This window comes from Chionomys nivalis, chromosome 26, assembly GCF_950005125.1.
Source record: "Chionomys nivalis chromosome 26, mChiNiv1.1, whole genome shotgun sequence".
Taxonomy (NCBI): Eukaryota; Metazoa; Chordata; class Mammalia; order Rodentia; family Cricetidae; genus Chionomys; species Chionomys nivalis.
This window is the reverse complement of record NC_080111.1, coordinates 22571527-22595389: the sequence shown is the minus strand read 5'-3', so window position 1 is coordinate 22595389 and position 23863 is coordinate 22571527. Positions and strand designations below refer to the sequence as shown.

The following is a 23863-nucleotide window of genomic DNA, read 5'->3' as shown; positions in this document are numbered from 1 at the left end:
TATTGTGATTTATTTATTACCATATAATTATTTGTAATATTATAATATTTTAATCATAGACTTGGTCTTAAAGATTGTATAAAATAATTTAGCTCATTTTATTTGAATAAGACTCAAATACATATTTACATTTAAAGTACTATAATTGAATTAGAAGTTACTATTGATTTCAAATCAGAAGAAAAGCTGAGTAACTGTATTTTTCTTATTTATTTGTCCTAATCAATGACTAAACTCTGTTTTCTAAAATATACATATACTTTCCCTGTATCTATAAGTGTTATATAATACAAGTAAACAATAATTCTGCCCAGTCTTTATCACAAACATATTATAGAATTAAATTTATGTAAATTAAATGTGATTTTATTGGTCTGGTGAGTAAACTGACCAGAACTGTGAATATACAACCAGCTAGCAAGACGCTGCTCTCTCCTCCACTTTCCACAGAAGTGGGGGTTGGACTTTTATGAGCTTGAATAAAATCCCATCATTTCAGTCCTCACAATGTAGTTCATAGAATCCCATTTGCATTCTGCAAATAACAGTCAATTTAGACAGTACTTAACACTGCACAAAGTGTTAGATCATCCATATCTCGCTTTATCACAAGAAGTGGATGAAGTAGACATTTAATGTTCTACCCTGTGCTGTGGGTAATAATCAGGTGTCAGGGGGTGGGATGCTGAGCACACAGCTCGAAGCTATCTCTATAACCCTTGTCTGTGGCTGTGAACTATTGCATATTTTAGATGCAATAGTTCCTTTGAAATCAAACTTTCTCATTTTAAACAATTGTGATTTACTTCTTTGTTATCACGAAACATCTTATAAATTGTTAGAAGTAGCTAGAACTGGTAGCAGTAACAAGGTTGACATTCTTGACCTACATGATGCTGCTTCCACATGATGCTGCTTCCACTGCACAAAGCCCAGAGGGGCAGCAAGCAGTAGCTCTCCAGAGGAAGCTGAGTGTTTATCTACAGGAATCTCAATCAAAGGTGACAAAATGTCCCTAAAGAAATTTTCAAATATTTTTATAAGCTTCTCAGCAGAGTTATAATTGAACTAGATATGGATCAGCAAGGGTTATCCAGGAAGCCAATGGAATTCTTCTCTCCTTCTGGAGTTTAGTTTTAGGCAAGGAGATCTGAAAGGGAGCCTTAGACAGATTACTCCAAATCAGCCCAATGCCAAATAACAGATTTTGTAGCAAGAAACCTTAGCAAGCGCGAGTGTTATGTTGGTTTATTTTCCTTCCAGTCCTCTTGGTTGAACACCAGCTCTACTGTTCTTAGCAGCCAAGAAAGAAAGGTTACTAAGCACTTTGGGTTACTTTTATTTTTACCTTTTTTTTTATTTTTTATTTTTTTTAATTAATTTATTTAATTATTAAAGATTTCTGCCTCTTCCCCGCCACCGCCTCCCATTCCCTCCCCCTCCCCCAATCAAATCTTTCTTCCTCCTCAGCCCAAAGAGCAAGCAGGTTTCTCTGCCCCTTTTTTTTTTTAATATAGATTTTTTTGAGTCAAGGTCCTGCAGAGAAACCATATAATCCAGACCAGCCTGAGATTCACTATGGCTCAGGCTAGAATATAAAACATCACCCAGCTCCTTACTATACAGTTGTGAAGATCATACCTAAACTCAAACAAACATCAACATTTTTAAACTCTGGACAGTTGCTTACTTGACAACTAATTACTGGTTTTGAGTGCAATTTGCAACTTTCAAACAATTTTTTTGACGCTAAGATTTGAAGTATGCATTTTAGGTTCAGAAGTAGATAGTTTAGGGTAAGTGGACGTATCCTTCCTCCAAATCAGCAAAATAAGGGTGATTTAGACCGATTGAAGAGGAGATTGCGAAGACACAGTCTTACATAAGAGATAAGAGATAGGCTTGATAGTTTCTTGGTGTGGCCCTGTTTGAAGAAAGTCCGAAGCTATATCCACACACAGCTGCTGGAGATACCACTGTCAATAAAGCTCAGTGTGGGGCGTTCCATGGCGTGGGAGTTGCTTTCTTGGAGAGGTGGTAGTGGGTGACTGGTTGGGAGAAGTTGGAGTCTGGGAAAGAGGAGAATTGATGGTTACAAATGTTAGTAGATAACCAATGTCTCGGTTTTTTTTCTGACCCAAGTAGACAATCAGTTTTATCAGAAGGGATTTAGTGTGCTCTATTCTGAAAAGTACAGGGCCCTAAGCAAAATAAAATCGAAAGCAAGACAAACTAAATGGCCATTTGGGGATTGGAGTTGTCTAAATATTGGGTGTACACGGTTAATAAATTAAAATTTTACATTCTTCAGTCAATGTATTTGTGCAAAAATAAAAAGTCATATTTAAAAAATAAAACCCTTGGCAGTTTGAAATTCTAGGAAAATTGACAGTACAATCATATGAACAGAGTAAATACTCCCCCGTCCCAAAACAGTCTGAGAAAGTCAATATTCAGACTGTTCAAATTGTTCACCTTGCAACAGTGCCTGTTATGTGTGGTGAGGGCATTCTTTGTCTGTGAAAATCAAAATGTTTTGGGGGAGTTTCCTCATCTTCTTACAATGATTATATGTGTATTTTCAAATATTTTGTAAGCATTTAAGATTATTGTCAGAAGTCTCCAATATGCGTGTGGAGTCGCAGCCAGTGACTGTGTAGTTCTGAACGTATGATGATAGTCTTATTAATGAGCTTTCCTTCCTGAAGGTGAACACGTGATTCCCCATCAGTGAATATGTTTGTTCTTTTCTAGTCATAGTTGTGGGTCTCCAATGAACCATTCACATGATTTGATTTGGTCAACCCTGGGAATTTATTCATTCAATTTCATAGGACTAGCAACATCCACTGGCCTTAAGAATAAAACTCCCAAAACTTGTTTTCAATGTCGTTAAACCTTAGTGTGCTGAAGTCCTAGTTTTAACAAAGACTCATTAAATACTCTTAGGTCTATGACAAGCAAAAACCATGAAACCTAATTTTAAAATATACGTTACTTTACCTTGGACTTGGGCAAAGTGGCTTGAAAACATTGATCAGGCAAATAAATGAAGGAAAAAATCATGGGACTCAGAAAGCATAGTCAAAACACAATAGGTTCACTAGTCAATCTAAGATGTGAACATGGGGCTAAAGAGCTTTTCATCTGGGAGAAGAAGCATGGAACCACCAAGGGAGAGGGAAGCGATTGCCAGAGGCACTATTAGACCACCTAACAATAGTTCCTAAATCACATATCAAGAACCCATGAATGACTAGAAAATTTTACTACTTTTTGTTCCATTGCTCTAGGTGAGAGGAGGTGTAGGCATGAAATAGGATGAAAGGGACCTTCATGAACATTGGGCCATACTGCCACAACATTAATTTTATTTTATTGTAGTTCTGTGTATTTATATATAATTGAATAACAAGAAACTATAAACAATTTTTTTGAAGATAATACACCAGAAATACAGAATTTAGTTGGAATGTTCATTTTGTTAAATGTGTCAAGATAAGTAATATAGATATTATTATGAAGCTCATATTTATATGAATTCATGCCCACATTTTCAGTATGGCCAAGTATACTGAAAACGCAGCCAATAAATTGGTAGTACTTTGACAGAAAAATAATTAGTAATTTTACAAGTAGTGAAAAGCAGAAAAAAGTTAAGCAACATACATAATAAAGGTCACAGGAATGGATGCCTTTATTAAAAATGCAAGAAGGTAAAATAAACATTTGTTTTATTTGTTCTTTTAAGAGGCATAGCATCAAAATCTACTCTTCCTGGATTGAACAACTCAATTTCAAAACCATACACTATTTAGTTGTGTAAGCATTATTTTCACTTGATAAACAGAAACTATATTTCTATAACTCATTGACTCAAATTTCTTTCAATATAAGTAAATCATTTATACGTTTTTAATTTTAAGTTGTTTTCACATGTTCTTGTTAATGATATTTAAAGTAAATAACTATTAGGTTAATATCACCCGACTCTTAATTTATATTTAAAGGGCTTCACATAGTGTTTGATAATAATTTATATTATTTATGCCTTCCAGTTACCATATTTACTCTAGGTTTTTGTATGCTATAAAATAGTTGTTTTGGTTTTCTTTTGTTCAAAGCAAGGTGAAAAGTCAAGCCTTTGTGCTAAACATACTTTCTAACTCAGACCATACAGTAGTTGCTAGAATCATGTCATTCTGGATGAACCCAAGTTCTGCAGACACAAAACGTGAAAGAAAGGTATCATTCAATGATTAAGGCACATGGTGGTGCCCAATGGTTGACGATCGTCAGGAAAGCTTTTGCTAAATGGTATCAGTTTGTGCCCACAATCTGTACTCATTTCATTACTGAATCTTCTCATTGATGTCCTCATTCACCAAGAAAGCCCCAGAAATCCTTTTCAGCACTGTTTAAGAAAAGTCAAACATACATATTAAAATATTAGTTTTCATTCTCATTTTTCTCAAGTATACAGAAGTTTACAATGGCTCCATAACATAACATATTTTACTAGGAATAATGTCAATCATTTCAGGTTTCATAATTTAGACTCTAATTAATATCAATATATTTAGCCTATATAAATTCAAGTACTTTTAAGCTCGTGCACATACTGTGTTTTGATCAAAATCACTCCACATTACCACTTCTCTAAAATTCCTTCCATATCTCTCCAACACTTCTCTAAAATCCCTTCCATATCTCTCTACCACTATCTCTAAAATCCCTTCCATATCTCTCCACCACTTTCTCTAAAATCCCTTCCATATCTCTCCAACACTTCTCTAAAATTCCTTCCATATCTCTCTACCACTTTCTATAAAATCCTTCCATATCTCTCTACCACTTTCTCTAAAATCCTTCCATATCTCTCCATCACTTTCTCTAAAATCCTTCCATATCTCTCCAACACTTCTCTAAAATTCCTTCCATATTTCTCTACCACTTTCTCTAAAATCCTTCCATATCTCTCTACCACTTTCTCTAAAATCCCTTCCAAATCTCTCCACCACTTTCTCTAAAATTCCTTCCATATCTCTCTACCACTTTCTCTAAAATCCTTCCATATCTCTTTACCACTTTCTCTAAAATCCCTTCCATATCTCTCCACCACTTTCTCTAAAATCCTTCCATATCTCTCTACCACTTTCTCTAAAATCCCTTCCAAATCTCTCCACCACTTTCTCTAAAATTCCTTCCATATCTCTCTACCACTTTCTCTAAAATCCTTCCATATCTCTCTACCACTTTCTCTAAAATCCTTCCATATCTCTCTACCATTCTCTAAAATCCCTTCCATATCTCTCTACCACTTTCTCTAAAATCCCTTCCATATCTCTCCACCACTTTCTCTCCCAACTCCATAACTCTCCTATGCTTTAAACTGCCTGAGTATAATTAGTGGTACTTGTGTGTGCGTGGATGTAGGACCAGGTCCTAGAGCATGAAAAATATATCTCTCCCTCCCCCAACAACCAAAAGTTGGCAACTCAACAAGGGGTGGGACTTCATGAACCATGTCCTGCCAATTATTAAGTAGTTTTTTAAGATTAGAAAGAATCATGAGACCAAAGTGTATAAGACTGACCAAGCAAATGTGTATACACAGTCATATTTTTTACAATAACCAACGACAGAAGAATAGCAAGACCTTCCTCTCAAAACCTACTTACCTCGTTTGTCTAATTTTCTGTGTCTTAGTTTTTTCTACTACATTTCAGGACATCTTTTCTCACATCTCATTTAATACTAATTTATAATTATTAAGGGTTTCAAAAAACTTTTTTTTCAATTTATATAAAAATTAATTTTCCCCTGGGCATCAATTGGATTAAATTATAATTATATATCCATATTCATTCCTTCTGCCTCCTGAACTCTGATTGGTCAGTTCAGCTGCCTATCAGCTTGTCTCATGCCATCCCAAATCCAGAATGGCATGACAACGCGTTATAACAGTACAATAAATCGTATTCCTGTTTATATCTTGAAAGACAAGTGTATCATATTTATTGCTCATGTTACATATTAAAAATATTTGTATTAGCATAAAATAGTGAGCATGAACATTATCATCTTGATCCTTTGAAGAAAAATGGAAGAACATGTGTTTATGGCCAAATTGTGCTACAAAGTGAGTTCTGGGCCACCCTTACCTACAGATTGAAACACTCTCTCAAAAAAAATAATAATAAAACAGAGTGAAAAGAAATGCTGAAAGTTTCCTACCATCTGATACTGAAGGAGCAGAATTTTCTCATATCCATTGTTACTGATATCCATACACATATTTGTTTAAGCATGTTACATTTCGGGACATCTTCAAGTTGGGTGATACTGCAGCAAACAAAATAGACCAAAATCCCTGTCTGAAGCCCTCCCATTATAGATAGTAATATTTATTAAATAACCAATTTATCAGTATCTGGGAAGAATTGTGAAGTAGGAGAAACTACGTTTTCTCTAAGCTCATCTGAAATGGAGATTGGTTTGTACTCAGTGACCTGAGTTTATATACAACCAAACTTCATCATGTTTTGAAATATCTGAAAATAAAATTATTTGTAATAGTTTTGTTATTTATTTGAGAATTTTGTATAGTGTGTTTTGATTGTAGTCACCCCCTCTGACATCCCTTCTCAGATCCCCTTCCCCATCAACTCTGTGTCCTGTTTCTAACCCCATCGAAATCAATCTGTGCCGGGCGGTGGTGGCGCACGCCTTTAATCCCAGCACTTGGGAGGCAGAGGCAGGCGGATCTCTGTGAGTTCGAGACCAGCCTGGTCTACAGAGCTAGTTCCAGGACAGGCTCTAAAGCTACAGAGAAACCCTGTCTCAAAAAACCAAAAAAAAAGAAAGAAAGAAAGAAATCAATCTGTGCCACACAAATATTCTTGGATGTGTGCCCTTCTACTGCAATAAGATTTAACTTACCAGGACTACATTCTCAAAGAACACTGACCCTCCTTTTCTCAGAAGATAACAGTCGCCAATAGCTCTGTAAATATGTGCGAGATTTCCTGGCCAGGTCTCTTCTCTGTGCTGAAATTTGATCTGGTTTGAGACACTCAGGTTTGTGCACAGTCACAGCCTCTGGAGTCCATGTGCACAGATGCTCTACTGTGTCCAGAATATACGCTTCCCTGTAGTCTCCACTGACCTTGGTCATTATCCTCTTCCTGCCCTTTGTTCAACAATGGTGACTGAGCCTTGGAGGGGAGAGTGAGGTATATTTGTCCATCAAAGGTTGATTATTCTTTAGCCTCTTGCACTATATCTTGGCCTGTTGTGGGTCTTGTAATAATTAACAATTACTATAACTAAAATATTCTTTGAAGAAGGTTGAGAGATCCATTAATCTATAGGTATAGTTATAAATCACTAGGAGTAAGTTTAATGCTATGTCCATTTAGTAAAATACAGTAGTAAGTACTGGCCCAGTTCTGTGTCCCTATCATACTTTTTGCAATCTTCTGGAGCCAGCAACAAAGAGGACAGTAATTGACAATAATGTCTTTTAAAATTTAGGAAAGAGGCTAGATCTCCTGGTTAATATTCTCTAAGCTTCCTTTTTACAACCCTTAAATAAATTTAAACAATATGGAAAAGAATATTTGGTGTTTGCTGTAGTATTATCCACCTCAGTTTATTTGCTATTATTACTTCCACTGGAAACTTATTCCTTTATTTCCTTTGAGTTGAATTTTGTGCATTGCAGGTTGCGAGTGTGGTAAACTGCTCCCCCAGCATGTATGAAGGTCTGGGTTTGATCTGTAGAAAAACGTACAATTCAAAACAGGCCGGAGACCAAAACGGCAATCACAGAATTTGGATGTGTGAGGGTGGCAGGATCAGAAGTTCAAGGTTGTTACTCTTGGAACCTTGTTAGCTTAGCTTGAGGTTCATAAGAGCCTTTCTCAGATATAAATAAATGACTGATGAATTGAATTTCATGGAGCAACCATTTGTATTTCATTTAAGGATAACATCTTGGTTATTAAGGTATTTATTATGACTGCTTCTAGAAGTACCTTCCAATCAGTTGAAATACTATCAAGTACTTTCTTTTTTCTGAACATTTTTTCTTTATGCTTATCAGTTATTAGAAAAACATGTAATGCAAGGATATTGTCAGTAAAACACAGAAAAAGGTAATATTTCTCCTTCACACACAAATCAAATTAGTACTGAAAAAAGTAAGAGTTACCCATGAAAGTGAAACTCTTTAATAACACCTCTTCGGATCAGTCTTTTATAGATAAAAATATTTATTGAATTAGAGCCTTAGTTAAAAACCAAAACTTCCCATGATTTAGTGTGGTTCATTCTATTTAGTTGAATGCAGCTAAAATTATAATTAGATTTATTCAAGATAGATGAATTGACTTTCTGAATTTTATTTAAGGTATCTTAATCAAACTTTATTCCACTATTCAATATAAAAATTTAGGGCTAATTTAAAAATGTGTTTTGGTTTTTTTCATCCCAAACCAGTTCTGAATTAAATGCTTCTCAGAAAAGGAAGACAGACTTAAAAGGAAAATTATAAGATAGAGGCAATTATTATAGTATCTTAAACATTATGTATAGTTTATATAAGAAAGGTTCCTCTATATCTTGTTATTAAGTTAATTCCACTCTCTTTTGCTATTACAGAAGTAATTCTGTAATCCAAGGGGAACATGGAATCTGTTTCTATAATGATTAGTGAGCATAGGAAACACCTGCAGATTACTGGTACTATTTGATAAAAAAGATAGCAAATTGATCATTGAAATTCCTTGAAAATTTCATTCATGAAGTCAGCATGTATGGAAAGGGGGGGACGTACGAACATGATTAAGATTGTTACCAACTCTCCTCTACAGCATCAAAGGAGACTTTCTATCTGCATTCCATCTCTGGAAAAAGCTCTGTGGATGTGGAGTAACCTTAGTGTCTCCATGTCTCACAAGGAAAATGGCAGCAGAACTTAATGGATCATGGTTTGCTTAGTGATAAGAACACACACCAGTCATCTGTATAGGAAATACTGCGAATGACGGCTAGATAGTCAACTAGTAATTTCGCTATTTAAGGATGTTTCAGAGATATCTTTACTTCAATTGCTCAACTCCAAGACTTACATGTGATTGAGTTAGGTGTCAAAGATACTTATTTTCAACAGTTTTCATTGTGAAACCAAGGGGCGTGTAAATATTCCTGCGAGCATCAGTGTGGAAGTCTTCTGTACTGCTTTCCAGTTCAGAAACTGGAAAAAAAAAAAATATTTCCAGACTTGGAAACAAACACACTGAAGTTAACTTAGGAAAGAGTTGCCTTCTAAAATATAAAATGTAACATCTCTCCTTAAATTAATAATCCTGAACTGTAAAGAGAAAATACCCAAATATGTGATCAGGCAAAGTTTAAGGGGAAACAGATTGAATAATACCAGTCATATTTAGACTTAAAAGCTGGCATTTTAATTCCATATTCAATGAGCATTTTAGAAAAAAAAAACTGAAAATCCCTTCAGGAGAGTAAGTCCAAAACTAACAGCAGCAGTAACGTGGGAGGAAGGGAGGTTAAAGAAAGGAAGGGGGGGGCGGGAAGAATGGAGGAATGGGGGGAGGGACAGAGGGAATGAGAAAGGGAGGGAGACAGGGAGGCAGAAGAGGAAAGAAGAAAAGGTCCCTAAAGTTAAAACCCACTATATATACACATAGTTTAAGATAAACAGTTCTGTTATATTAAACTACTGTAATAAACAAAATAATAATCGATTCATTTCTTATAATATCAAACATTCCTAAAGCCCTACAGACTATGTCTATAAGAGAAGATTTAGTGTTGAATAAATAATCAAGTCATCCAGGAACTAGCTGCAAGCTGCCCGGATCAGGAGTTATTCCGGAAAGACTGACACATAGGTCTTTGCTGCTCCCGCTGTAAGACCAATGATACAATGTCCCACAAAGCGAGGCTAAGTTTAGACTAAGTACTGAGTTCTAAAGTAGCCAAAGCCCTCAAGTTTTTTCTTTGTTTGTTTGAGACAACTTGATGCAATCTAAAAGGGAACTGGCAACTTTAAATTCTCTCATTAGCTGCGAGATATAATCAGTCATTAATCTTTAAAGAGACTATTTTTCCTACGGGGAAATGATGGTTCAAGAGTAGGTGACCCTTAGAGATCTTAACGAGCTCCTGAAGGCCAGGGTACCACAGCCGCAGGTAGTTCCACAATTTGGTGAGCTCTCTGAGAACAGTGCTGCCACCATGTGGTAGCTAGGGTGATAGCGTTGCATAACCACGTCTGGAGGGGGCAGGGCATCCAAACCAAGACAACCAAGGGACCACAGATGTGCAGAGACAGTACCATATTTAATTAGGATTACCCACCAAGAAGTAATAAAACATGACAGGCTGTAACCATAAAACAGCCAAAGGCAATGACAAAGGGAAAGATTAATTTTAAGCAGTTTGTATTGTCCCCAATAAGGTAAATCATTTACCTGAAACACCTCCCCAATAACCGTGTATCAAGAAGGAATGGGCCCTCTAAGATGTTGCCCTACGCACAACACCAAGTGTTCCCAAAATGCGTGCAATATTCAGTCTTTCCTGCAGTGGGAACCTTTGTGATCAGCATTTCAAAACCAAAGTAGATATCTCAAAGTGATTCCAAAAGAAAAGTTGGGGTTTTTGAAAAACTTCAATTCTCTTGTGAAAAGATCGTTTTACTCTGCAGTACACAGATGCACACCTCCCTGTACAGCATTATATGAATTCCGAAATTCCACTTCAAAGAGTTGGGAGGAAATCAGATGTAGACTATTTTGTGATTCCAAAATCACAAACTCATGGAAGACCAAGCTTTTAATGTTTCTGTGTTGTTTCACTGAAAATGCAGGAAAACAAAGAGATATTAGACTGAAATCAAATTCGAAGCTCTCTGTCTGTATACCAGGATAGGAAATGAGCAAGTCCTAGCGTTTGTGCACGTGATTGCGACCACACAATATCGTTATGCACAGTATTTTCTTTCATCCAATGGGAATATTTATATTTATATGCTATTCATGGTCTCTTATGAACTTTTTGCTTCACAGATCTGTGCCTTTCGGTATTCAGTATATTAGTACACAAATCTATGGTTTCAGTGTTTAGTATTAGCACTTAAATACCTTGATTCAAATGCTTTTTAGAGTGCAGTGGAATTCAAAATCTAGTCAACGGATTTTATTTTTCCAATTTATGAGGCGATAAAAATTGTTCTTACTTATTTTAATGAGCTAGAAAGATATGCTTTCAACAGGTGTTTTTGGCAGAGAGAGAGAGATGTTGCGCATTAGATCGGACCTCCAACACCAGAGAGAGGAAAATCTTCTATATCAGTTCACTTTTAATAAGTGATATGCATAATTTCTTTAAAATACACCATCGATAAAATGAAATACTGCCTGCAAATATGGCATTCTTGGTGTTTGGTTTAGGAAAAATCATTGACATTGATATTAATTTGTTTGTTCATTCATCAAATATTAGCTGATCACTGTTCGAGGCCAAATATCAAGGATTCCCAGCAATGTGGCATCAATGTAACAAATATCACTCCAACTAGAAAGTGATCATTCTCATAACTGATACATTGGTCATGCATGATGGATTCTCCAGATTTAGGAATTGTTCTGATGTAAAGGAAGAGGGAAACACATGAAGCCCATGATACTTGAAGTTGACATTTATAAATAAATTGCAGTTACTATAGAGATATGTCCTATAAGGTAGCAATTCTGACATGCAGTGTACTTGCTCTTCGATAAAAATCATTTTAAATTATTTTCTATTAACTACCTTTGAAACCAGTAAATACGGTTGATTTGAGGAGGTTTTATCTTTTTGGTTAATAAAATTTATGTTTTTCTTTCAGTGTTATATTATCCACTATTAAAAATCTAATGGGTTGGATTATTTAATGTCAATTCAAAGCATGACAACTTTCATTTGTCTGAATTAATGAAATAATCTGAATCATTATTGGTTGATTATGAAGTTTAATTGGTATATATATTAATAATTTAATATTCTAGTCATGTTAACTTTATAGTTTTAATTATCTCTTTAAAATATTTTCTTTAATACTAGATATGAAATCTGAGTTTCTACATAAACTGAATAAAGTATTTAGCAAATATTAGAACTATTATTTTATGTAGATATAGACCTATGTAAGTAACGAGTATTTTATTGGTGACTAACACTCTGACCTTCTTTTAAGTAACAGTTTGCATTTTATAAGCATCATCTATATAACTGACATGTGTTAAAAATTCTTTCTTGCTCCCCTATTCTGAGGAAGGAATTCTACAATCATTGGAACAGATATGAAATTATTGGATAGCTTGTGAGAACATTTTATTGCTGTAATGGAACAAGGCGGTGTAGAGGAAAAGTTAAATTCTTTGCAAGACCTGATAGTAGCTACCTTGCCCGCCCTCGGTTTTTGTACAATTTCTTTGAGTTTTCATTTTATTTGACTATATTGGTTAGAAGTCCTCCAGGCTAAGAATCATCATGTTTAAATATTTCCTTCAGAAATATATAGATAGATCTCTCAATATGAAATGATTATCAACCCTTCACCCAGTAGCATGAGCACATTCAACTAAGAGACTAGTGATGGAACAGGGATGTGAGTATTGAGAAAAGGATGCTAAACATTCCTGTAGTTTAGAACAGATATAGACTTAGAATCAGATCAATTCATTGTCAAATAGCAGGTACGCTCAAAGACACTAATAAACAGCCATAGACTGTTAATACCAAGAAAGAAGAGGTGGGAGCTTGGGAATTAATATTCCGAGAGGAAGGAGAGCAAACCACTGGGCCCCTGTTTCACGCAGCACAGCTCCTATTCTCCTTCTTTCAAGGTCATCACTGTGATGGCCTTGTTTCCACACACAACAGCTCAGCTTTAGGAGTCTACCGAGTAAGCACAGACCAGGAAGACAAAAGGTCACTCGAGCTGGTAAGGGATGCTTATCACGGGCTTCAAGTAATTGCTAAATAACTTCTGCCTCCCAAAGTTGGAGCAGGCACTGTCTTTCTTCTGTTTCTTCCTTGTGCATGGCAAACCCGCCCCATCTCCTTTTAGTCTAGAGCTCAGCCAGATGCCAGTGCTGTGCCCCTGATGCACAATAGCATAATAGACAGCACAGATCTGTTTATGTGTCTATGGTTTGTGGACTCATATATCCATACCTGAAGCTCGTGAAAACTCTGAAACAGGTCCCAGAATCAATTACAACATAGCTACAGGAAAGAAAGACCTTTCGATTTAAAAACAGAAACACCTAGAAAGTTGCTAGAGCCACCTGTAAATATCTATTCTGTCATGCGTTTTTCCCTTCTAATGAGACTATCCTGTTACTGACTATTAACATGAAAAGTAATAGCCCAATCTCTTTAATTCTGTTAAAATATTTCTCTGTGAAGTTTCCCAGCCTCCCTCTTGCTTGCCATAACACTACTGCAATGCTGTACGAATAGCAAAAACAGTGGAAGAATAACATACTACTTAACTAAGTCTAAAGATGGGAATGTTTTCCCATATTCTCATATGCAGTAAAAAAAAAAGTGAAGGAATTCTATATTGTCAGTGTACATTACTGGCTAAAGAAATGAAAAGGAGAGGCAGGTTGAAGAGAGAACATTTTGTCTCAGCCGATCCTTTCTATGAGTATTGCACACATGTGTAATTTGACATTTGGAGATAAAAGTGAACCTCACTTGTTGACTATGGTGTTGGCTCTCCCCACGTCATGCAGCCAAGCCCGCCAATCACCGGCCTGCAGAGAGCTCCGTGTCCACCGGCTCCTCGGGCAGCAGCGTTGGCAGTGGATACAGCATGGACAGTGAAGGAAGCAGCTCCGCGCCAGGGGAAACTAATCTACTTCCTATCCCAAGGATGTAAGTGGTCATTTTATAAAATATACAGAAACTACAATTTTAACAGCATCATGAGTAATTCATCCTTAACATTTCACGGGAGGAAAAGAAGGTAATTGTCCAATTCTGAATCACGGTCCTTGGACATCTAAACTGCCGATGCTACATATGAATCAGTTGTCCAGGAACGACTGGATTGTCTCAGATAATTCTAAAGATAAACACAAATGACTATTATACTGACTTTGCGCTCCCTGTGTTTACCATAAAAGCCGTTAGAACAGTAACTGAGCTAGCAGTCTGGAGTGCAGAGCCAAACGCTCATCACACAAAGACCAGACACCAACCTTGATAATTTGACATTAACACAGATTGGTTGTTTTTTTTTTTTTTTAATTAGGAGAGATTTCACATTTGAAGAATTCATAGAATCTTTGAAACAGATGGCAAACTGGGATAATCGTTAAGCCTTTTCAACTCTAAACCTTTCTGCAGTTAGAATGGAAGGTTTTGGAGTGTTTTGCGATTTCTAAATTCGTTCGAGAAACATTCATTCTCTGGGAATATAGCTCATTCATGGTACGTTAAGCCTCATGACAGCAATTTTGCAGATTATGATAGAATGGATTTAGGTGGTTTATAGATTATGTCACTCCAGTTTCAGAATCTAACCTGGCAGACCTTTCTATTCCTTTCCATGAACTAATCTTGGGGGCTTGGAAGCCCTGCTAGGGTATCCAGAGCTGTAAGTAGGCCACAGCTCGTAGAGCCCAAAGGGTGGTTTTATAAGAACCTTGAATGGTGGCTTTTGCCGTTTTTAATGTTTCAAGGGAGGCTATTTCATGACAAGTGAACAATATACAAAAAATGACCTTTTATGGCTGAGCTGTGCTGGAAAGAGCTGTCCTTGTGGGTGGACGTCCGTGTTCCCGATTCTTGCTTTTGCGCTACAGGGCACCGTGGCGTTGCTGTAACACATAGCGTCTGAAAGGACTCTGATGGGAATATGGGTCTTTTCATTTTCTCCACTGCTGGGAAGTCTTCTTAGGCAGTGGAATTTATTATTTTCATACAAAATATTGTGGAAACATCCTACTTGATCCCTTCAGTAATTCTAATAGTTAGATACTGATTTATCTTAAGAAGGTAAAATAATAGGGAAAGCAGATTTTTACACAGAATAATGCACTGTATTTGGCTTTCATTCCAGTTTTCCAACCTAAAGGAATTCTTGTTCTGTTACCAGTTCATCTGAGAGATTTTTCTTATATGACTTTGATGGGGGAAGGTCATTGGTTAACTAATAAAGAAAACTGCCTTAGCCCATTTGATAGGCCAAACCTTAGGTGGGTGGAGTAAACAGAAGAGAATGCTGGGAGAAAGAAGCCGAGTGAGGAGTCGCCATGATTCTCCCACTCCAGACAGACGCAGGTTAAGATCCTCCCTGGTAAGCCAGCTTGTGGGGCTACACAGAATATTAGAAATGGGTTAGATCAATATGTAAGAGCTAACCAATAAGAGGCTGGAACTAATGGGCCAGGCAGTGTTCAAAAGAATACAGTTTCCGTGTAATTATTTGGGGGCATAAGCTAGCCATGTGGGCGGCCGGGTGCCGGGGACGCAGCCCCGCCGCTCATATTACAACATGACTTTATCCTAGAAATTTAGTTTGTGGGATAAATAGGAGTGGTCATACTTAATCAGTTCTGTTTGTTGAAAATCATTCCTAGCCGGGCGGTGATGGCGCACGCCTTTAATCCCAGCACTTGGGAGGCAGAGGCAGGCGGATCTCTGTGAGTTCGAGACCAGCCTGGTCTACAAGAGCTAGTTCCAAGACAGGCTCCAAAAAAAAATAAACCACAGAGAAACCCTGTCTCGAAAAAAACCAAAAAAAAAAAAAAAAAAAGAAAATCATTCCTAAAAAGAAAAGAATCTGATATCATTAACATGTCACTTCTGATAATCTTGCTGAAAGAAGTAACAGAATTTTAAATGAGATCATTGCCTTTCTCTCTACTCTGTGAGTATCATAGCTATTTATGGAGACTGCACAGCAAAGAGTCTAACAGCCTTCTGTTCTGTCTGGACCTTTCAGACTATAGAATTTAGTGAAAGTTATAACTTCCAGAGAACAAATCGTCTTACTTCCTCAGGGTCTGTCTGGATGTCTGAGGTGAAAAGGTTACTATAGCCCCAATTTTTTTTCTTATTCCGTGCCTTTCTCATTAAGCAAATTTCTCTCAATATTGTGTACAAGACAATCATTTTACTATGTGGACACAAAGACAAGTCACTACACGGCCTATGTGAGAAATAGTGTTTGTTCCTTCTCTTCAGCGTCTCGTGTCTCACACAATTGTTGTTAGACCTGGAATAAGTGTTCAATAGCTCTAGATTGATAGCTTGGGCATTCAAGGTACAGCGTCTGCTATCTGAACGCTCTGAGATGGAGACGATTTGAGCAGAACTCGGAAACTTGGCTGCTTCACACAGTCACAGCTGCATTCCCTCTGAACGTCACTTAGCTTCACTGGGCCCATGTGCTCTGAGATTTCGTGCGTTCTTCAAGGTGGACTGCCTTCCCATTTTGATGCTTTTTCTTTAAAAAAGGGAAATTCAGTTTTCACTAAAAGCCAAGACTATTTTCAGGTATTATCATTAAAAATAAAATTGTTGACTCAGATCAAATTTTAATTATTAAAGCTAATAAAATTGTAACAATTTTTATAAACTTTGACACAGCTTAGAGATAGGCATTTCTTCCACACTCTCACCTGCTGTAAGGGCATTCCTGACGCGCTCCTCATCCTTCGCTGGTTTTGCCCAGGATCACGATACATTTTGCTTCGTTTTTCCAGCACACACAGTGTAGCTAAGCCCTAAACTTTCCTTCCTCTAACAGTAACAGACAGAGGAGCATTAGTTTATTAAACCTAACTAATGTTGTCTTAATGAAACAATTACACAATCTGATGCTCATCAGGAAATACAGCCCAGTGGTAGACCAATTGCCTAGAATGTACACACACCTAGGCTCAGTCTTCAAGCGTAAATGAAGTTTCATATGCTGCTTAAACAAGGCTATGAATTCATATATAGACAGTACACACAGACGTCTAGATTGCACAGATATATAGTTCCCAGCATCTGTATTCATGAATACATACATATAAACATATATATACACACATAAACACAAATGTTAACAATTTTATAATCTGCATGCACGTGGTCCTCAATCACTAAAGAGAATTTTGTGCTTAAATATTTGACCTAAAATTGTTAAAAGGGAACAATATAATGGTTTTGAAGATAAAGCAATTTATAAATTTACATGTTTATTTTTTGTCACATTTCAGATTCCTTTCTGGAATCAGACGACAAGAGGATTTTTTAAAGTGGTTTTTAAAAAGAAATAATTAGATTCTTAAGAAATATGAGTAGTTACAATTTTAATAGATCCAGGAAATCAAAAGCATTTGGTGGAAATAACAATTGTTAATGAACATTTCTGTATCAGAATTAGAATTTAGAAGGTTGCGTATCAAGGCATTCTTTGATTCATGCTTCCATTTAGCATGTTGAAGGGGTGTGGTGTGTGTGTTTTGTTTTGTTGGTGGTGTTGTTATTTTAAGACAGGGTCTCACTGTGTAGCTTTGGCTGTCCTGGAACTCTCAGTGTTTATCAGGATGGCCTCAAACTCACAAAGATCTGCCTGCCTCTGCCCCCTCGTGCTAGGACAAAAGTCATGCACCACCACACCCAGCTCATGTTTGAGTATTAGTCTATCATGTTGTGATGGAATCTAAATACATTCAAAGGCAATTGCAGAGCCCACCGAAGGTCATGAATCCTTTCCTCAGGCTGAAGCAACAAGAAGTAGCCACAGCCTGTTATCCAGCTAAAAATCCACCATCACAGTTTTTAAAGGACTGTAAAGTGTTTGTCCAGTTGGATTGACCAAATCTTTGAGGCAGAAACTAAAATTAAGAGAGACTTTTTTGTTAAATTCGCTTTCCAAGTGTAACTGCATTATCTAATTGTTAATTCTATATACATATTAAATTATGTTTTATATTTATATTTATAGTTTTATTTATAGTTACTCAGGCACTGAGCCCAAACTTCATAGAATCCTCAATTAACACTCAAGTGAAGACTTTCTCACTTGACAAAGGTCAAAAGTCAAACTACCATGTGACCTCACAGTCTACAGAGGGTTTTTGTTGTGTTGTATTTCTATGGTTTCTTCTTGTATACATCGTTATTATATTTCTCTCTCCATTAGCTTCTCATCGTTCTCGTATATACTGTTTCCCTTCTCTTCAACTATCTCCTCCCTAACCCCACCAGGGACGTTTCCAATTTTGTGTGTACAAGTCATGCAGGTGTTCACAGTCACTATGAGGTTTTGACAGCAAACACCATATTTTATTCAGAAGATAGCATTTTATAGAATTCCTTCACGTCTTCTGGCTCACATAGTATTCCTACCGTTCTTGAAGTGGGTGAAACAGATATTTCTTTTAAGGCTACATAGTCCTTACTGTCAGTACTTTGAGGAGTTATGAGTTCCTGCATGGACCATGACAATTTTTGATAAATATCCATACTATTCCCCATAATGGCCATACTGATTGAAATTCCCTAAATAGTGTGTTAGCCTTCTCCCTTCACCGCACTCTTGCGAGAATTTGTTTGACATGCCAAAACGTTCACACTAGAGGAATGTAATATCTCACTGCTGTTTTGATTTATTAGCTAAGTGGTGGTAAATTTTTTCATGTACCACTTGTTATGTCATCTATGAAATATCTTTTTAAGTTATAAAATTATTTCCATGTGTTATTTAATTATTTGTCTGCTCACTAAAGGAACTATAACACTTTGTTATGATAAAGATATAGCTCCTTTCTGAGTTAAAACTTAAATGCAAGCTTACATGTTTAAGGATATAAGTATGTTTGACTGAATTTGGCAATTGTGTATATACACAAATTTTGAAGAACTATGTAGTCTTTTAATGTGAGCATTTTTAAGTTGTTTGTATGTTGAAAGATTTTTTTAAATGGGGGAATCTAAAAATTTCACGAGTTCAATTTTTATAAATGAGTTTATAAATAAGATGTGTTGATTTCTGTGATATTATGTTTAGACTGACTAGGAATAATAATGAAGTTCCCATTCTAAAATTAATGTGACATAGCATAATTAACTGCTTGCATATTTGCTTTTCAAATCATCCACAGTTGACTCTGAATATGTAATGTTACTTTTTTGCTACAAGCCAATTTTTATTTATTTATTAATTATTATTAAGGGGATCATAACTAAAGACGTCATTTTTTTCTCTTTGAAACAGAGGAAAGATGGGACAGAATGGACAAGACCCTGTGAAGCAGCCAGGAATGGGAGCGGCAGACACAGAAGGTGAGTGGCGTTTACATTATGGAACTGTGTCAGAATCTACATGGGGCACTATAAACTCATCTGTGTAAAATGACAAAAGCACCAGGTGGTAAGCCACCATCTAAGGAGTAAGAATAACTTTGTGTTTATTAACTGCTTGTCGACTTCCTCAATTTTATCTAACTATTCAGTACCGTAGGGTACCAAATATTTTAAGAGGGTCATGAGGATGATGGAAAATAGACTCAAAAGATCAGGGGATACAATAGAGGACACAGGATTCAACCCATTCAGCTACCACCTGCTGAATTATCACAAAGAGTCCAAAAACACAGGTTAGTAAAAACATCTTCATCAAATGGTACTGGAAAATAATATTCACATGAAGACAAATGAAACTAGATCTCTCTCACACCTTGTATGAAAACTGACTCAATTACATCAAAACCCATAATGTGAGACCGCAAGCTCTGTAACTGTCAGAAGGACCATGAGGAGCAGTGTTAAGTTCCAGGTCTAGGCAGGGGCTTCTGATGAAAAGAACCCCAAAGACAGGAGGTTATATCAAGAACTGTCGCCGGGCGGTGGTGGCGCACGCCTTTAATCCCAGCACTTGGGAGGCAGAGGCAGGCGGATCTCTGTGAGTTCGAGACCAGCCTGGTCTACAGAGCTAGTTCCAGGACAGGCTCCAAAACCACAGAGAAACCCTGTCTCGAAAAACCAAAAAAAAAAAAAAAAAAAAAAAAAAAAAAAAAAAAAAAAAAAAAAAGAACTGTCAAATGAGATTGCTTGAGATTTAAAACCTTCTATATATCACAAAGGAACAAAAATCTAGCAGGATTTATCTCCATAATACATAAAACTTAAAAACCATAAATGATATAAAATACAAACATCCAAAGTAACTTAATAAATCAATAAATGTGATAATAAAAAGAATAATTGATCCTCACCTGATAAAGCAAAAGTTACCAATAAACATACAAAAATATTCAACACCTTTAGCCACCAGAGAAATGCAAATAAAAATTTCATTGAGTTTCCTCTTACCACAGTCAGAATGGCAGTCCATCAAGAAAAGAAAAAGCAAGAAATGCTGAGTGGAACACAGGACAGTAGGAAATGCTTGTGCATTGCTGTTGATGACTTAAATTAGTCAAGCTACTATGGAATCAGTATGGAGGTTCTGGAAAACTAAAAGTCGAACTATCACATAATCTAGTTATACCACATCCTAATACATACTCAAGGGATCTAAGTCAGCATATCACGAGGTCCATGTTTATAGAAACACTATTCAAAATAACTAAGTTAAAGAGTTAACCTTGGTATCTACCAGGAGGTTCACACATGAATAAATGCGGTGTACATACATGATGGCTTTGTATTTGGTCACAAAGACGGAATAAATCATGTCCCTTCCTGGAAAATAGATGCAGGTGGAGATTTTCACATTGAACAGAAAACCCAGATGCTTAAACACAAATATCACCTTTTCTCTCATTTGTGATTTATGGTTTTTTTATAGATATAATCACACATTAAAAACACCCACAGAACATGAAAGCAGCTAAAGGGAAACTGAAGGAAAGAAGGAAGGGAGGGAGGGAGGGAGGGAGGGAGGGAGAGAGGGAGGGAGGGAGGGAGGGAGGGAGGGGGGAGAGACTGGTGTCAAAGGTGAAGAGGCAGAGAAAGGAGGGGGGAGATAGAGGTGGAAATACTGTTGAGATTCATGATGTCCTGAAAAATGTTTTCTCTGGCTGTCAAACTTGCTTTGAATAATTTGACAACAAGGTGAAGCATTAGAAGGTATACTTTCTTGAAACATGAAGAAATTAGATTATTTTTAGTTTTTTTTTTTTTTTTTTTTTTTTGACCGGAACTAGCTCTTGTAGACCAGGCTGGTCTCGAACTCACAGAGATCCGCCTGCCTCTGCCTCCCAAGTGCTGGAATTAAAGGCGTGCGCCACCACCGCCCGGCAACTAGGTTTGTTTATTTCATCTTCTGTGTATGAGGGTTTCTCCCGCATGTGGTATGTGCACCATGTGCATGCCTGGTGCCCTCTGGAACTAGAGACACTCACATCGTGAGGCGCCGTGTGTGCAATGGGAATCTAACCCAGGTCCTCCAAAGAAGCAACAAGTGCTTTTCATGACTGAGCCAAGCCCCAGAAATGTTTGTTTAAATATTATACAATTAGAAATATCAATCCTGCAACTTACTTAAACCATGAGGACAGGGATGTGTACTGACTGCACTGTGAGGACAGGTCGTGTACTGCAGTGTGAGGACAGGTCGTGTACTGCAGTGTGAGGACAGGTCGTGTATTGACTGCAGTGTGAGGACAGGTCGTGTATTGACTGCAGTGTGAGGACAGGTCCTGCAGTGTGAGGACAGGTCGTGTACTGCACTGTGAGGACAGGGACGTGTACTGACTGCAGTGTGAGGACAGGTCGTGTACTGCAGTGTGAGGACAGGTCGTGTACTGCAGTGTGAGGACAGGTCGTGTACTGCAGTGTGAGGACAGGGACGTGTACTGCAGTGTGAGGACAGGTCGTGTACTGCAGTGTGAGGACAGGTCGTGTACTGCAGTGTGAGGACAGGTCGTGTATTGACTGCAGTGTGAGGACAGGTCCTGCAGTGTGAGGACAGGTCGTGTACTGCAGTGTGAGGACAGGTCCTGCACTGTGAGGACAGGTCGTGTACTGCAGTGTGAGGACAGGGACGTGTACTGCAGTGTGAGGGACAGGTCGTGTACTGCAGTGTGAGGACAGGATGTGTACTGACTGCAGTGTGAGGACAGGTCCTGCAGTGTGAGGACAGGTCGTGTACTGCAGTGTGAGGACAGGGACGTGTACTGACTGCAGTGTGAGGACAGGTCCTGCAGTGTGAGGACAGGTCCTGCAGTGTGAGGACAGGATGTGTACTGACTGCAGTGTGAGGACAGGTCGTGTACTGCAGTGTGAGGACAGGGACGTGTACTGACTGCAGTGTGAGGACAGGAAGTGTACTGCAGTGTGAGACATTTATAGTCATGTCCCCTTGGGCACTAGCAGAACTTCAGAGAAGTTGTTTCGGTCTTAGATAAGATGAACCTTTAAAATAATCAAATTTCTCATTTTCATAGTTCTATGAAACTAGGCTGAAAGACATATGTATAAAAGATGACGGACACGTCACTTTTGCTGTTCCGGAGATGTTCAGAGCACTCCCGTGACGCAGATAATTGCCTTTGCTTCCTTCTGTTGTCAGGCAACTTGAACAGCCAATTCAATGGAAAAAAGAAAAACAAACAAAACAGAATCAGCATGATTTCGTTTGGGATAAAGTCCATGTTTTCCTGGTGGTGATTTTACTCCTTTTAATTCTTTATTAGGCACCAGGAAAACTCTCAGTTCATTAAAAAAAAAAAAAAAAAAAGGCTGGTTCTTTTGATCTTCTACTCCATCTTGAATTTTTAATTATGCTTTTATTGAACACCTTGGCCGTTATAAAGAAAGCTATCTGTGAAGATATGATATAATATTTTATATCTATATGTATGTATTATACATATAAACTGTATCATAGTGTAAGTGGAGACTGTTTATTTGTTTCCCAGCCGCCCAGACCCAAAAAATCACACAGAAACTGTCTTAATTACAACACTGGTCAATGAGTCAGGATTCTTACTAACTTGTACATCATCATAATGTTTGGGGTCGTTATTCACAGACAATTTTGTCAATGCAATTTTCATTTCTATGTAAAATGCAATTGTTTACAGAGCAAAAGTTTTCTGTTTGGATGCTGAGACTTTTTTTTGCTAAGGATCACTGCCCCGGTTATGTATAAAAGCACACCATGTATTAATGCTATGAGGGAGAGAGGATATAGGACAAGATAGAATGCATTATCTTACCCCAAAATTTTTATATGTGACAATTTAGGTAAAAATGATGGAAGCATATGAATGTCACATCAACCTTGCTTCTCCTAGCATTTCAATATCTCTTTTATATGTATATATATTTTATGTACACTCACAACAGTGGCTAGTATATGGGTCTCTACTAGGTAAAAAAAATGCTTAAGAAAATACAAAATAAAGATGGATGGATATGATTAAAATGCAATGTTTAAAATTCTTTAAAAAGAAACCTATATGTTTAAAAACAATAAAAAGTAATTAATAATTTTGGTGAAAACAAAATAAATAAGTAAAGAAATCCATGAAATTTTCTCATCATCTCAGCAATGGGAAAACGCAGTCAAGTTCCTATAAATGCTAAATTAATTAAGATTGTCATACACTATCATAGAGTAAGTAAGGACAGAAAGACTTTGTTCAACTACTGAAATAAATTTTCTCTCAAAAACCAATGCATTATAAGGTAAATATGCATGTATATTATACAAAAGTCTTTTGAGAAATGTAGAAAAAATATTTAAACGGGTTGATGAGTTTTCTCTGCCGTTTTATCTTCTTTGCAGTTTTACTAAACCTTAGACAAAATGAAATATGAAATGTAAAAC

The 23863-nt window shown here is 37.0% G+C and overlaps 1 protein-coding gene across 3 annotated transcripts in view; it reads left to right on the top strand.

The window, feature by feature from the left end:
- Pclo (piccolo presynaptic cytomatrix protein) overlaps positions 1 to 23863 on the top strand; it is a 298837-nt gene that overhangs the window by 253549 nt on the left and 21425 nt on the right. For all 3 annotated transcript variants that reach the window (XM_057758809.1, XM_057758808.1, XM_057758807.1), the window contains 2 exons: positions 13818 to 13959; positions 19301 to 19368. In XM_057758809.1, the coding sequence (XP_057614792.1) occupies positions 13818 to 13959; positions 19301 to 19368 (210 nt within the window). The remainder of the gene's footprint in view (positions 1 to 13817; positions 13960 to 19300; positions 19369 to 23863) is intronic.